Source organism: Porites lutea, chromosome 9 (genome assembly GCF_958299795.1).
Source record: "Porites lutea chromosome 9, jaPorLute2.1, whole genome shotgun sequence".
NCBI lineage: Eukaryota > Metazoa > Cnidaria > Anthozoa > Scleractinia > Poritidae > Porites > Porites lutea.
The window spans coordinates 28,021,919-28,035,990 of record NC_133209.1 but is presented as its reverse complement, the minus strand read 5'-3'; the positions used below and the strand labels follow the sequence as shown (position 1 = coordinate 28,035,990).

The 14,072-nt window shown below is 37.1% G+C and overlaps 2 protein-coding genes across 2 annotated transcripts in view; one reads left to right on the top strand and one right to left on the bottom strand.

Annotated features, from left to right (window-relative positions):
* The window catches only part of LOC140949133 (uncharacterized), a 39,422-nt gene extending 31,306 nt beyond the window's left edge, over positions 1 to 8,116 (bottom strand). The window contains exons 1-8 of the mRNA XM_073398367.1: positions 7,391 to 8,116; positions 7,123 to 7,268; positions 6,918 to 7,013; positions 4,621 to 4,693; positions 3,841 to 3,932; positions 3,306 to 3,446; positions 2,425 to 2,559; positions 865 to 934 (exon numbers count right to left, since the gene is read on the bottom strand). Of these exons, the coding sequence (XP_073254468.1) occupies positions 865 to 934; positions 2,425 to 2,559; positions 3,306 to 3,446; positions 3,841 to 3,932; positions 4,621 to 4,693; positions 6,918 to 7,013; positions 7,123 to 7,268; positions 7,391 to 7,616 (979 nt within the window). The 5' untranslated portion in view covers positions 7,617 to 8,116. The remainder of the gene's footprint in view (positions 1 to 864; positions 935 to 2,424; positions 2,560 to 3,305; positions 3,447 to 3,840; positions 3,933 to 4,620; positions 4,694 to 6,917; positions 7,014 to 7,122; positions 7,269 to 7,390) is intronic.
* LOC140948651 (uncharacterized) lies at positions 8,102 to 14,072 on the top strand. Its single transcript, XM_073397924.1, has 4 exons — positions 8,102 to 8,131; positions 9,419 to 9,746; positions 11,014 to 11,491; positions 12,260 to 14,072. Exons 2-4 carry the CDS (start codon positions 9,450 to 9,452, stop codon positions 12,388 to 12,390), a joined length of 906 nt encoding a protein of 301 aa, XP_073254025.1. The 5' UTR covers positions 8,102 to 8,131; positions 9,419 to 9,449; the 3' UTR covers positions 12,391 to 14,072.

The following is a 14,072-nucleotide window of genomic DNA, read 5'->3' as shown; positions in this document are numbered from 1 at the left end:
CCGCCCGGCAACAGGACGTCCTCAAGAGTCTCTGGAGATAGAGAAGCTTAGCCTACCGATCTGGTATGGTTCTAGGAGTACTGCGTGGCATACGAAAACAATACACAACACTTGGAAAGAGGTTAAAGGCATGAGTTCATTCAACTTTGATTTGATTTTTGACTCCGACCTGTAGTTATACCGCAACAGGCCGCACGATCTTCACCGATCTGGTACACTTGAAATGTTCCTTGTATCTTTGCTTTACGATCGTATATGTTTAAGAATTGATGTTTTTAAAATAAATTATTGCCTGAATATTCTGTTTATAATCTAGTTTCTTTATGTGTGCTACTCGATAACATTTGTTTTGCGGAACACTGACCCGATGCAACGCGAATGAATTTGTTCATTTCTGATAAGCAATTGACATAATCTTTATACTCATACGTTGTGTGTTATTGTCACCGGTCAGGCGCTATTTGCAGGTATTTCTGGGTTTATATAAGGCGAACTGAGAGAACAGTAATAAGATGTTTGTTTACAAATTTTGTTTGCCGATCGGTGACTGTTTTGTTAGCGTGGGTACGACCTCGTAAAAATACATGTTGGTAAATGTTTGTTTCAAAGCAGGACAGGGCTGTAAATCTTATTCTTATCGGCTGCAACATATATCTGAGGAGTAGCAAAGAATAAACTTGAATTATGGGGATAAATAAAATCAAACCAAATGCCCGGAAATACTCTCGCGTCAGGAACAATTAATTTGAATTTTGTAAATTTACTTGCGTGCATCTAACTCGCTTCCGATTGGTTGAAAAACAATCAGCTACTGTCAAAACTCACACATGTGCATTATCGTGAACCAGTCCCTTTAAAACTTACTTGTGCTTGGTCTCATTAAAGGTGGGATTGTGCCTAAAAGCCCACTGTTTTCTTTGCTTGGCATCTCATCCTTTAAGAGACAATATAAAATAACACACTGGCATTGCTCAGTTTGGAAGTCTTTCTATGCAATTTCAAAGTAAATCTAGTAGCATTAACAACAGACACATAGGGCTGTCAAGATTTCAAATTGCTGAGTAAATATAACAAGGAGGCCAGGAAACAAACAGCTAGCCTAGGGATTTCTTTTATCTCTTGTGGCTGGGGGGGGGGGGGGATCCCTTAATGACAGCCCTGTAAAAAAAAACAAACAAACAAAAGAAGCTGAGCAACACTAATTTTATATCAAGAAGCAAGAGGATGGTAGGACTTGTTTTCATCCCATATTTTCTCAACTTACAACAAACAGAAACTTTTTAAATGCTTTGCTTTATCTGGCAGTAATTGACACAACAGTAATATGCTAGTTTTTGGTATTTAAAATTTTTCTTTAAACTAAGTACATGATAAACAGAGGTTTGTGCCACATTTAAGTCCATTTGGAGTTCACAGCAAAATAGCAAATTCTGCCTTTTTACTGCCAGGCTCTTCAATTATTGTCTCCTACTAAACGGCTTTGCAGAGACAACAACAATCAACGTCAGGGAGTTAATGCAACTGCATCAACATCGGAAGCAAAGACAACAAGTCAAAACTCATTTATTTTTCCAAGAGTTAATTATCAGACACCACATCTAAGTTTCAAAAGAAAAAGTGAAAGTCTTTGCACATCCTCCATTAAAAGTCACATTAGAGAGTTTCATAACCTGGTCAAGACACCACATCTAAGTTTCAAAAGAAGAAGTGAAAGTCTTTGCACATCCTCCATTAAAAGTCACATTAGAGAGTTTTATAACCTGGTCAAGCAGGGATTGCAAAGAAATCAAATGTAACAGGAAGGTAAATGCAAGTGCAGAGTTGATGTTATGGGCTGGGTTGTTCAAAGCTGGGTTAAGATAACCCAGGGTTAGTGTGAGATTTGAATTCAGATTTGAAAGTTTAAAAAGCATTTCCATTTTAATTCTTTTTGTCAACAAGTTGATGATTGGAAGCTCTAAAAAAAACAGAGAAAATTATCCGAGAAAATTCTTTTGAACACACGAAAGAGAAACCCAGGTTAAATTTAACCCCCAGGTTAAGCGCTAATTGGCCTTCGAACAACTGGGCCCTGCTGATTAACCCTTTAAGTCCCAATAGTAACTAATGTCAATTTTCTCCTAACGATATCCATACATTGTCAAGAGATTAGGTTATGAGAATTAATAAAAATGATCACCTAAGGAAAAATGCCTTGATCATTTATCAAATTATCCAAACTTCTTCTTGACGGAAATGTATAGAGATCAGTTTGGAGAATTTGTACGTGGATATTGGGGCTTAAAGGGTTAGACCTACTGAGCTTTGACGTTGTCATTACCACCATCATTATCATTTCATACAGGTAGTTCAAATGAAACATTAGAAACTCAGAATACCAACTGACAGATGACACTAGCAAATGACCAAAATAAATGAACTCACCTGTGCAATTGATAATTCCTGAAAAGCTGTAGAGAAATCTCCGAGACTGAAAGTTATAACAGCATAAGGCAGACACTGCCGCGGTCGTTTAACATGCAAATCATCACCCTCTTCAGCAAACTCATAGAAATAATACTGAAAATAAATAAGAGAGCAGTGTGTTAGTTTAAGTCAACTAAAAGTGTTTCATTTCTGTAATGTTCATGTATATAGGGAGTACATTCTGATCAGCAGTATTAGTACAACTACTCTGTGTTCTTTCCTAACTTTTACCTGATCTCAGGTAACAGGTCTCAGAATATAAGAATTATTACATGTCAGTCAATAATTTTTGTTGTGACTGCTTGCTCTTAAGTTTGTTATTCTCAAAAAAATGCACAGCTGCCTATTTGGGGTAACCCAGTTACTCTTGAAACCTTGTCCAAGTGCCTTGACATAGGCCAATTTAAAAAAATAACCCTGTAAGGTACAACTAGAACTCCTTTTCTCATCGAACACATGAAGCTTCCTTCACCCTTCTAGCCACCACTCATATTAGCTCTTAAGCCTGGTTCTCATATGCCGCCAAGCACCCTAAGATGTAGCCTCCAATACTACCTTGGATACTGTTCCCATATGAAAACAGAAGTTTCTGTTAACAGAGGCCATCCCAGTCTTTACTGCTGACATACCAACAAAGTTGACTTGGGTTCAACTTCACAGGCATTCCAGAGGTAAAGACATGCAATGTTTCTTGTTAATGGCAGTGCATGTTCCCGTTTGTCGCAGCAGTAGTGCAGGCAGTATTCACGGCTATGTCGCAGGTACAACAGAGGCATATGAGAACCAGGATTAAAGCCTGTTACAAAGACAGGTAAGAAGCTGAGAGAAGACAGAAGTACCTGGGAATAATCAAACAGTTGGCTAAGTGGAGTGTTGGCAGGAAGGTTTTGAATGGATCTTGATATATGACAATCAAAGTTTGGTGTTGGTTCAAGTAAGTCTGTACCAGCTGTTCTTTCTGTGACAGGTTTCACCTTGCCCTGCAAACATAAGGTGCAATAAAATTACATTTAAAAACCTTGAAGAGCAGTTCTGCTGCAACGCATATGTGTATTAGGATTTGTTCAAACATTGTCTTTACCATGATGATTTGCATGAATTTGTTGTAGTAGGACAATGGTACGAGGGCTGAGTAGTTTAAGAATAGTGATGTAACATTTCAGTAACATTGTGGATGTGTATAAAGCCATGAATGTGAGAATTTGCACACATAAATTTAAATTTATCGCTAAGTGAATGAATGATGGCATAAAAAATTAATTAATTATTAATAAACAACAGAAGTCTAGTGAAAGCTCAAAAGAACTGAACTTGGTAAGGAATTTCACTTAAACATGTTTGTAAATATGGCAATGAAGTGGTTGTGACACAAACCTTAATGACTTTGAAAATAATCAAGTATCCCAGAGCAGCAAGAGGTAGAGGTTTCCTTGAAATTACATCAGCATGACGGCAAAGGTAAACACCTGGCAAAAAGGATAAACAGTGATGACTAAGCTGTGATGGCTCTAACCAGCAGAACTGTGTGCTCAAAGGCAAAAAAGTTCTCCTGAAGACGTTTTAGGGTTATAGCCCGGTGTTTGTTATTCACTGTTTTGTTGTTGAACCACTGTTTTTCTATCAATAAAATTGAAAGCCAGGGCCCGGTTCTTGAAAGGCTGATTAGGGCTAATCCAGGATTAAATTTTGTTCCATTTGTGTATTTACCTTCCTATGCATTGCTTAGAGAAACATTTTGTGTTATCATTACTGTACCTTGGAGTAAAGGCTCTCCTGCATTTTGTACACTTGAGTTACATGTTCTTAAACAAGAAATCCTAGCTTAAAATTTGGCTTAATCCTGGGTTATGCTTCACCATCTTTTGATGAACTGGGCACAGGTAAACATTTTTGGCCCCCAGTTCTTGATAAGAGCCTTGATATTTACAAAAACAGATCCTAAAACCTGTTTTAGACCAGAGGAATAAGTAGCAAAATTGTTTAATTGTTCATGGGAAAATTCAAACAAGAAAGAGTTTAATAAGATTATTATTATCAAACATGAGAGAAGTACCCTCTTGGACACCAAAGATTTCCGGTTTAAATTTAGTTATGTCATTGTTAGAATCGTCACCACAACATAGAAATAAATGTGTTGGTACTTTAGTTACTTACCCATTGAAGGGTCACCCAGACAAGATAAAGATGATGAACCGACTTCCAGTCCCAACTCACAGATTCTCTTAGCCTGTTGAAGATGAAAGTGTTCACTACTATGGTGTGAAGAAATAGGCTAAATTCTATCCATGCAAAAGTGCAGTTTTCACCTTCACCCTCAATTCTACCAATTGAGTCACTCATAACAGTAAAATAATAAAATACACCAATTCACACCAACCTCTCATGGCTCTACATTTGTTACATGATACCACCACAAAATGTCATGCCAGGGCAAATTACCCTGGTGTGAGTTCACCCCGGTTGTTGGGGTGAGAATTTCACTCTGGTACGAAATCTTGGAACGGTATCATGTAAATGCAAACTGACCACACGTTTAGGTGTGAAATCAGTCTGCTGATAGACTGGAATGGGTAGCGCATGCGCAATGTTTGCGATTTTGAATCACATATGTATTTTATCAACTTGAAGTGTACCTTCAAATATCAAGATATGAAATGACCCAGTCATTATGTAAATGCGATATGAAATGAAAAAGTCATCCCAGTATGAAACTCGTGCTGGTACGAAAAAACCCCCTAAGACTCAAGTATAGAGGAAATTTGTCCACTATTGATATGATTTGGCAGCACAATCTGCATGATGAACAACTTTCCAATGAAATTGAAAGACAGTCCATATGCATGGATTGCTGCTCAGTACAGTGAAACCTGTATTAAGTGGGTATTAATTAACCTTATTTACTTTAAATGAAACCTTTATTAAGCAGACACCTGTATTAAGCGGACGCGGACACCTAAAAAGTACCTGAAATCGTCATTTCTATTGTTTCCAACCTGTATTAAACGGACACTTGTAATTAAATTCCACCACCCAACATGCCAGACACCGGAAATAGGAAAGACTGCCACAAACAAATTTTCATTTTTTACCTTAAAAAACGTGACTTGACTAACTTATTTGATTAGTTTCACAGGACAGTTATGTTTTCTATTTCGTTTTGTTTGTATAGAGCTTGTTTCACTCATCTGATGTCTTCAAATTTGAGTTTCAATCTATGTTTATGGTACTTTGATCAACTGGTCCACTTAAATAAAGAAATTAATGCAACCGTATATCGTCATAGTCTCTGGGAGTATTCTAAACGTTTCCACTGTTCATTTGAATGGCATTTGACACCTCATATGATGTTTTCTATTGAAACCTGTATTAGGCGGACGCCCTGTATTAAGCAGACACTACAGCATTTCCCAAGGGTGTCCGCTTAATACAGGTTTCACTGTATAATGGCAAACAAAACAAGACAGCATATAAATGAGGCACCTGATATACATGTAAGCTTAATTTGCAGAAACTAACTGACAACATTTGTATGATCACATTTACCTTACAGTTCATACAACTACTATTTTCAGTTCTATATAAAATCAGAAACTCATAAGGGGTCAACCCCTCATGAGTTTCTGATAAAATACAAACTACTTACATACAAATATTTTCAGAATTAAAATATTGCAATGCTACACTAAATAATCTACAAAAATAATACAAAACCACCTGCTGTGATATGGACAACAGCATGGCAGATGGTTTCCAGATAAATTCACTTTCTTCAATATTTTTACTGATCCTCTAATTTGATCATTGCTTGTTACTTCAAGATAAAATTTCGGTTTTATCCAAAACGCTTCCTAACAAACTACGTGCAAAGCTGTATCCTATTAAAAAAAAATATCATGCCACCCTAAGATAAACAGATGGTTTTCCAGATAATGGCTTACTTGACAGCGCCTTTGGTTAAGCTCTTAAAAAATAATTATGCTTAAACTGAGCAGTAATTAAATTCATTTCTTAAAAAGGGCAGAAAAACAGGAAAGGAAACAAGGAATTTTTCTGGAAACCGAAGACACAAACATACGGTATTTTAATAACGTGTAGGCTGTGGCGCCTTCTTCAACCTCAACTCATCCCATGAAACGTATTCTTTTCTAAAACTGGTCATCTTTCAATCTAAGCTTATCATTCTTAGATATCAAGCGGAATAAATATGCCGAAAATCACGAAATAACGCGTCTACTCTTGACAAAATTAAAATAATTTTCGTTCGTAAGCGCTTAAAAACTACCTGGAAATCATCAACATTTTAATATGCCCACTAGCAAAATAAAAATAACGGAGAAGTAAACTGCCAAAGCCAACTGAAAATAAATGAATTGGCTAAGTTGTAAGTGCAGTTTATGTTTGCAGAACTACAAAGGTGTCGTCGGTAAAGTAACCTAAAAAACGTAACAAACCTCGTTGCGTTCAAGCGTGTACAGGAACGCAAATTTGTCTTCAAGTTCTCGTGCATTTCGCCATTCATTTCTCAGTGATTGCTTCTTTTCTTGATACTGTAGGGGATAGAACACGTAATAACAGACGTAAGTGATACATAAAGATCAAATGATGCTGTTTTGTTTACAGAAAGTAAAAATTGGTTCAAACAATATTTGTTTTTACCTCTGCGGACAATTTATCGTTATGTACGAGCTCAAGTTTTTCAAACTTGAACGTCGCTCCCAAAGCTGGATCTCTGTACGACTGCTCCACATTTCGAAGCAACTCTTTTCCATCTCTCGAGTTAAAATCTGAAACCTGGAGAAGTTCTGATTTGCAAGGAAAAGTATAAGATGGTATGAGCTTATTTGCATTGGTTAAACGTGAAAAATCAGACGAGTTTGGAAATGATCAACGTAACAAATCAGCAACAAATCTCAGTAAGCATTACCGTTAGTCTGTTTCTTTTTCCGGGGAATAACAAAGCTTGCCCCTCTCTTAGATAAAAAAGGCCTTATACGTGGCTTTCCTGTGTCATTCGGCCTGCTAGTTCCTTGCGTGTTCAATCGTACGGCGAGAGGAGTATCATCTTCAGAGAAATCTGAGCTTGACCCGTTTGGAGCTCGATCACTGTCGATTTGCCCTTTGTCGGATTTTGCCGCTTTCGGAGCTAACATTTTCCTCAATTAATTGTGAACGAGTTTTCTTTCCCTTGGATTTTCTCCTCATGACTTTGCCGCTATCACATAAAACGGCGTTCAAGCCAAGAATCACTGCATTTCACACCTCAAGTGTGCCATCTTCGCTTCCTGACCACGAGTGACGGCTATGAAACAAGCGCGGGAATATGGTGATTATCTTTTGACAAAGCCCCCCTGGTGAGAATGTGGTAAAAAATGGACAAGGCATCCAAACGTCAACAAAAAAAATTTAAATTTGCCACGTATGAATTCCGAAATTATTGTCTTGACATAGCCTTCGGTTTTTCGCCTGTTTTTATGCTGATAAAGCAAATTTTTGATCCGTGTTTCAGTTTCCTTTTCATGGACGAATACCTTTCCCCACTCCCCCCGATGGGGAAATAGACCCTGCAGTCGCTGAGAGTCCAGGCCTTGTTGATAATCAACTTTCGGCGCTGCGCGAAAAGCCGAACTGGAGCCATAGATGCTTTTTATTTGGAGAACAATTCAAGGTAATTAATGATCCAAGCTTCAAACAATTATTCTACAATGTTTGGACATCTGCAAACAAAGAGTTTTAAGGAACAGATTGGAAAGATTAGGGGTAATTGGCTTTGGCTCCGTTGTTGTCGAAGTCTGGTCATAACAAATCGTAAGTTTAAATATGCATGGAAGCTGCAGAAAGCGATCGATAACAAAAGTCCCTCTCTTTGAAGCAAAGTGATCCCAGCATTTTTAGAATCTGTTTATGTGTTACATCTTCAAATACTTCCCGATAGTGCATGTAAGCAGTGTGATAGTTTCAAAGGTTTACAAAGGTAAATACCGGTAATCGATCAGTCAATGGAACTATTACGTAAGCCGGCAAAGCTGGTCTCAAACGTGCGGCTAGATTTTAGTCGGCAAACGCAAGGTTAATATTCCAGGATTAAGCGAATTTTAATTGCAAAACACAATCAAAGGCAAAGACTCCGGCTTCACGTCCACTCATTAGATCCTTTTCACATGACGTCACATCTGTAGGGCATTCATGATAATCCCGTGAGGATTGAACTCCCCCCGGGATTGAACTCCTTTCTCATACCTGTAATAATTTTCTTTTGTTCGTTGAATTTGCAAAGCTACTGGCCATACAGATGGAAATGACCACTACTGAGGTACATTACGCTATACCTAGAAGAGCCTGAGGGGTGAGGAGAGGGTTCGGGGGGGGGGGGGGGGGCATGTGGAAGGGGAACGTATGTTGTTCAGGGGTGTACCGTGTAGATTGCATCTTTAGTCATCACTTAGTGTGTCATGGCTACGCTTGAAAAAAATCAAAAATGCTTCCATACAGTGCTAGTGGTTTAATCAAAGACAATAACCCATTTCGCAGATGTCACACAGAATTGCAATTTTCATGTTTTTCATTTATTCAAAAATTGACCACCGTAGATCGATTTTCCATGTCGAATTTAGTAAAACTGCAAAGTTTCAAAAGGATTCAGATGTAAAATAATGGGGAAATGATCTTCTGAACAGGTGAATTGTATAATACACTAGGCATGGCATTTACAAACTTGAAAATCTATAAAAGAGGTATGTGAAAAAAAGAGGTACTTATTTGTAACAAAGAAGACTGTAAGAAAAATGTGATCATTCTACATAATAATTATGGATAGTCAAGCCATGACTTTTGGAGCACCTAGCCAATTCACTCATTAAAAACAAAGGTTACACACAGGCAAGAGCCCAATTGAGTTGAACTTAATCCAGGCAGTTTCTAACAATAATTATGCTTTTTTTGTTGTAATTTACAGCTATTTTTGTGGTTCTTTCTGGTAGCTTTCAATGATGGATCCGAGTGAGATCCTATTACAAACAATTAGTGAGAACAGTCATCCTCTGGCATGTATAAAAAATTTGCTCGCCTGTCCAGATATTTCTGTTAACTTTGCTCATCCACGGAACCATCAGACAGCTCTGCACATTGCAGCGCAGCAAGGAAATGTGAATCTCATAAACCTGCTGTTGTCTTATGGTGCCCATGTGAATGGCGGAACAGTAGATCTTATGACACCATTACATGAAGCAAGTTTTGGTGGTCATCCACAAGCTGTTGAAACTCTTATTGCAGAAGGGGCTGAGGTTTGCTTTTTACATGTTATTACAAGTAAATAATCCTTATATTGAAGAATGTTACAGTGCAATAAAACATACATATTACTCTACAATACAAGATCACCAATTACCAGAAGTACTCAGTGTCTTATTTACTGAAAATTGACTTCATGTTTTATTACCATGTAGTTTCATTCTAAACAATTGTTGCAGCACTCTTCCGATAACATTGCCATCTAATAGATTACAACAAGTGGCCCTGGGCAAGCAAAATGAGAGAGCTGCTTGCCAAAATCAAGTTTTTTCAAGCCCTGCTTATATGTTAAGAAATTAGAATACATTACATATAATCAATAACAAGGGTAGCCTCCTTATGAATAAAACTACATACAATCATTTAAAAGGGTAGCCCCCTTATAAAAAAAGGCCCCCTTAGTCAACTCGAGATTGACTTAATCAATAGATACCTTATCCTTAGACCCAGTGTAATAGTCATGAATATCATAAGTTCGCTGTTGAGAATAATCTGAGAAATAACTTGGAGCTTGTCCATCAAGACAATTCTTGACAAGCTTGATGATATGTTTCTCTCTTCTCGTCTTAAGAGGGTCCCAACCAAGACTGAAAGCCATATCTTTAGTGGAAAAATGCACTGTCTTCAACACTATCCTAGCAGCACGTCTCTGCAGGCATTCCAATTCTTCTTCATTTTTCATTTACCACAGCCATGAAAAACAGCACAATAGTATTCCAAATTTGATAGTATCATTGATTGATACAATAATGGTTCAATGCTTCAGTTGTTAATGATGATCTAATTAATTCTTGAGAACATCCCCAGTGTTTTAATGTATTCTCTCTCTAGTCATTTATCAAGCACTCTGACAGCAGCAGAAGAGTGCTGCACCAGTTGAGTAGTTAATAAATTAAACTATAAAGTAATAACATGCCAATTAAGTCTATCTTTAGCTGATGAAGAATTTGTCCTTCTATCAAGCATTCTCTAGCCCTGACAGCTTCTGCACATCTACTAAAATCTACTAAATCTAGGACTCTATCAATAATATTATGTTAAAGAATGAAGGGGTCAATTTCCTTTGCTTCCTACTATGTAGCCCTAAAATTAATTCAATAAAAGACATTGAAGGATTAAATTCTGGTTTAACCTGAGAGCAAAATTTAATATTACCACTACAACATTGGTCACCAGTGCAATAAAGTTTGTAACAGCTAGTCTGCTGTTGATGGTATGCTTTTACATTTGTATGACATATTTCTTTTTGTTTCTTCACAGGTAAATGCACGCAATATAGATGGCAGTACACCCCTGTGTTTTGCTTGTTCCAAAGGGTGTATTCAGTCTACACATCTGTTGGTTAAAGCAGGAGCAGAAGTCAACCCATCCCTGACAGTCACCTTCCCACCTTTACATGAAGCAGCCTTGAATGGACATGTTCGTTGCATAGATCTTTTAGTGCGATTGGGTGCCAACCTAGAGAGATCTGAGAATCAGTTTGGAACTGCTCTGCACGTTGCTTGTCTCCGTGGTTATGCAGACTGTGCGAGATCATTGCTTCATGCTGGAGCTAATCCCAATGCAATCAAACGACACCAGTCTCCTTTGCACACAGCTGCACTATGTGGTTACGAGGAATGTGCAGCACTGCTTCTGGAGTATGGAGCAAATGTTTATCAGAGGAATTCACAAAGCAAGAGACCTTCTGATTTGGCTACAGATGTGGCATGCAAAAAAATCCTTCTATCAAAAGCCGGTGAGGAAGGAGGGGTGCTGAAACTATGCATTGTCAAATCCATACTCTCATCTTGCAATAGGCGAAGCTTTGTTTACATTTTTTTGCCTCATTAGCATGTCCCTTTTGTTTTCTGGTCAAGCTATCAAAATAAACTCTCGGAATAATCAAAGGTCAGCATAACAATTTCAGATAGCTGTGAAAATTTGAGCTTGATATACTAGATAGTTTAGGAGAAATCTTTGAAAAACTTAAAACTTTACCAAAAAATATGTATGGGCTCATTAACCTTTTTACCACCCAGCAATTTTGCAGTTTTTGATGGCTGCTATTTCCTTTGTTATTGCTTGCAAAGAGCTGAAAATTGTACAAATTAATCAACTCTTCAACTCTTGAATTTAATTTGTGCATACAATGATGCCCTCTGTGGTTTAACTCATATGCTACTAAACAAAAGTGTAAACAGTGACGTTACCAAAGATTCGCCTATAGGTAGATGCTGAGGAAATTAGTAGGAGTGGTGTTTTGGGTGGGGTCTTTCAGACAGGGAGGTAAACAATCTACAGGAAATGAGAGATTTGGAGGGAATGAATGATAAACTGTCTAGTATTCCACCTTTTTTTGTAAAAATGTTACCATGTTAAATATTTTTTTGCAAAATAAAATTAATAAACAGGGAGTCCTAAATGTTGTTCATCTCAGGCCCATTTTTATCCTTTCTTTTGTAATGCTGAAAAACATATTGATATTATTAGTAAAGGCCAATTTTTGCTTGATTTTTTTTTCCAGAAACTCCAGCAAAACTTATTGAAACCTGCCGGCTTGTCATCAGACAACAGTTGTCACGAACTCCATCAGTCAAGATTCCACTGCTACCCCTTCCTGGCTGCCTCAAAGAATACCTCAACTACTACTACTGACCAGTGACAGGCGGTCAAACCCTACATCCAGATGTAGCTTAAATAGAGGTTTAAGCTTCACATATATGGCAAACAGCAAACAATATCGGATTCAAGTTGAGAATTTCTCAAAGTAGATAATGAGCAGATAAAAACAGCTCAAAAGAATTCTTATGGATAAAAAATTGTGTCAAACTAAACAACAAGTAAATCTAGGATTCAACTTGGTCAGGTGGTACAAATTCACGTTTGCTGTTTAACTAAAAAGTGATGCTTAATGTACCCTGTTAGTATCATTAACTTGCATTGCTGACAACATTCCCTGGGGGGGGGGCATTAACCCTTTAAGCCCCAATATCCACAAACAAATTCTCCAAACTGATCTCTATACATTTCCTTACAGAATCAGTCGGGAGAAATTGATAAAAGATCAGAGATTTTTCTCTTTATGATCATTTGATTAATTCTCATAGATGTTGCACTTGACAATCTATGGATATTGTTAGGAGAAAATTGATGTTGGTCACTACTGGGACTTAAAAGGTTAACAAAGTATTGTACAAGGAGGCTCTACCTGGAGGTCCAGCCTGTGCCCTTTTATATGCATGTACCAATTTTGACAGAAAGTATACCTTTCATTGACAAAATAATGGTCCCCTTTCACTTGCCTAGCTTCAGAATGTTGCATCCCTTTAACTGCTTTAAATGCACTTTCTATTAAATATGAGTAAATCACAAAACTAGAAAATTCTCTCGACTTTTTCACAGCCATAAAATCCTTCTGCCAGCCTTGCAGGTACCTGTAATTGAAAATATCATAGATAATATTGTCAGCGTTACCTAGTATTTACATTTTTTGTATTGATTACTCCAGACCTTGGTGTTTAGAAAAGAAAAAGAGTTCAGTTATAAGTTAAAAGTGTATAAAAATTAAGTAGCAGGTTTTGTTAGCTTTGTTATCTTGTAAACTTGTACATTCTCCTATAGATTACTTGATAGACCTTGGAGTTTAAGAAAGAAAAAGTAGTGGTATTCTTTTCTTTGTTTATAGTAGATATAAAGTAGCAGATTTTGTTAGATATAAGACAATAGAAAACCCATAAGAAAAGTCTAGCATTCTTGACTATAATGTATAGAAGTGTATATTCATATAAATCATTGATTTAACTGACGATTTGACCTGGTTATCAGCCTCCTTGAACATATAGTAAGCAATATTCTCGCCAGATAGAAAAAAATGTATATATCCCACTACTTTAATTTTAGTGATGAAAATTATTTTATCCAAGTGAGAAAATTCCTCTGTAGAGATATGCATGTAAAATGCTTCACCCATTTGAAACAAGCAGCACTTTTAGTGCTCCAATGCTGGAGAATGTCTTTAACTAAGGCTAAAAAAACTCATGAGCTACAAAAATTTGGCTGTTTTTGAAAGCCTTTTGACAGTAAAAAACAGCGCTGTTGTAGTTGTCCATGGCTTTTACACTTTAGTGTCATTGGTTCCCAGGTTTAGAAACAGGCCACTTGTACTATTTGGGTATGATGAAGTCCTCTGGACACTACACTTAAGATAAATAATACATTCTTATTATTAGATCCCACAAAACAGTCTTTCTTAATTTACTGCTTGATAAACAAAGTCATTATAACAATATTTTTGTTGTATTTGCATTTTTCACTCTTAAATACAAACTGTAATCAGC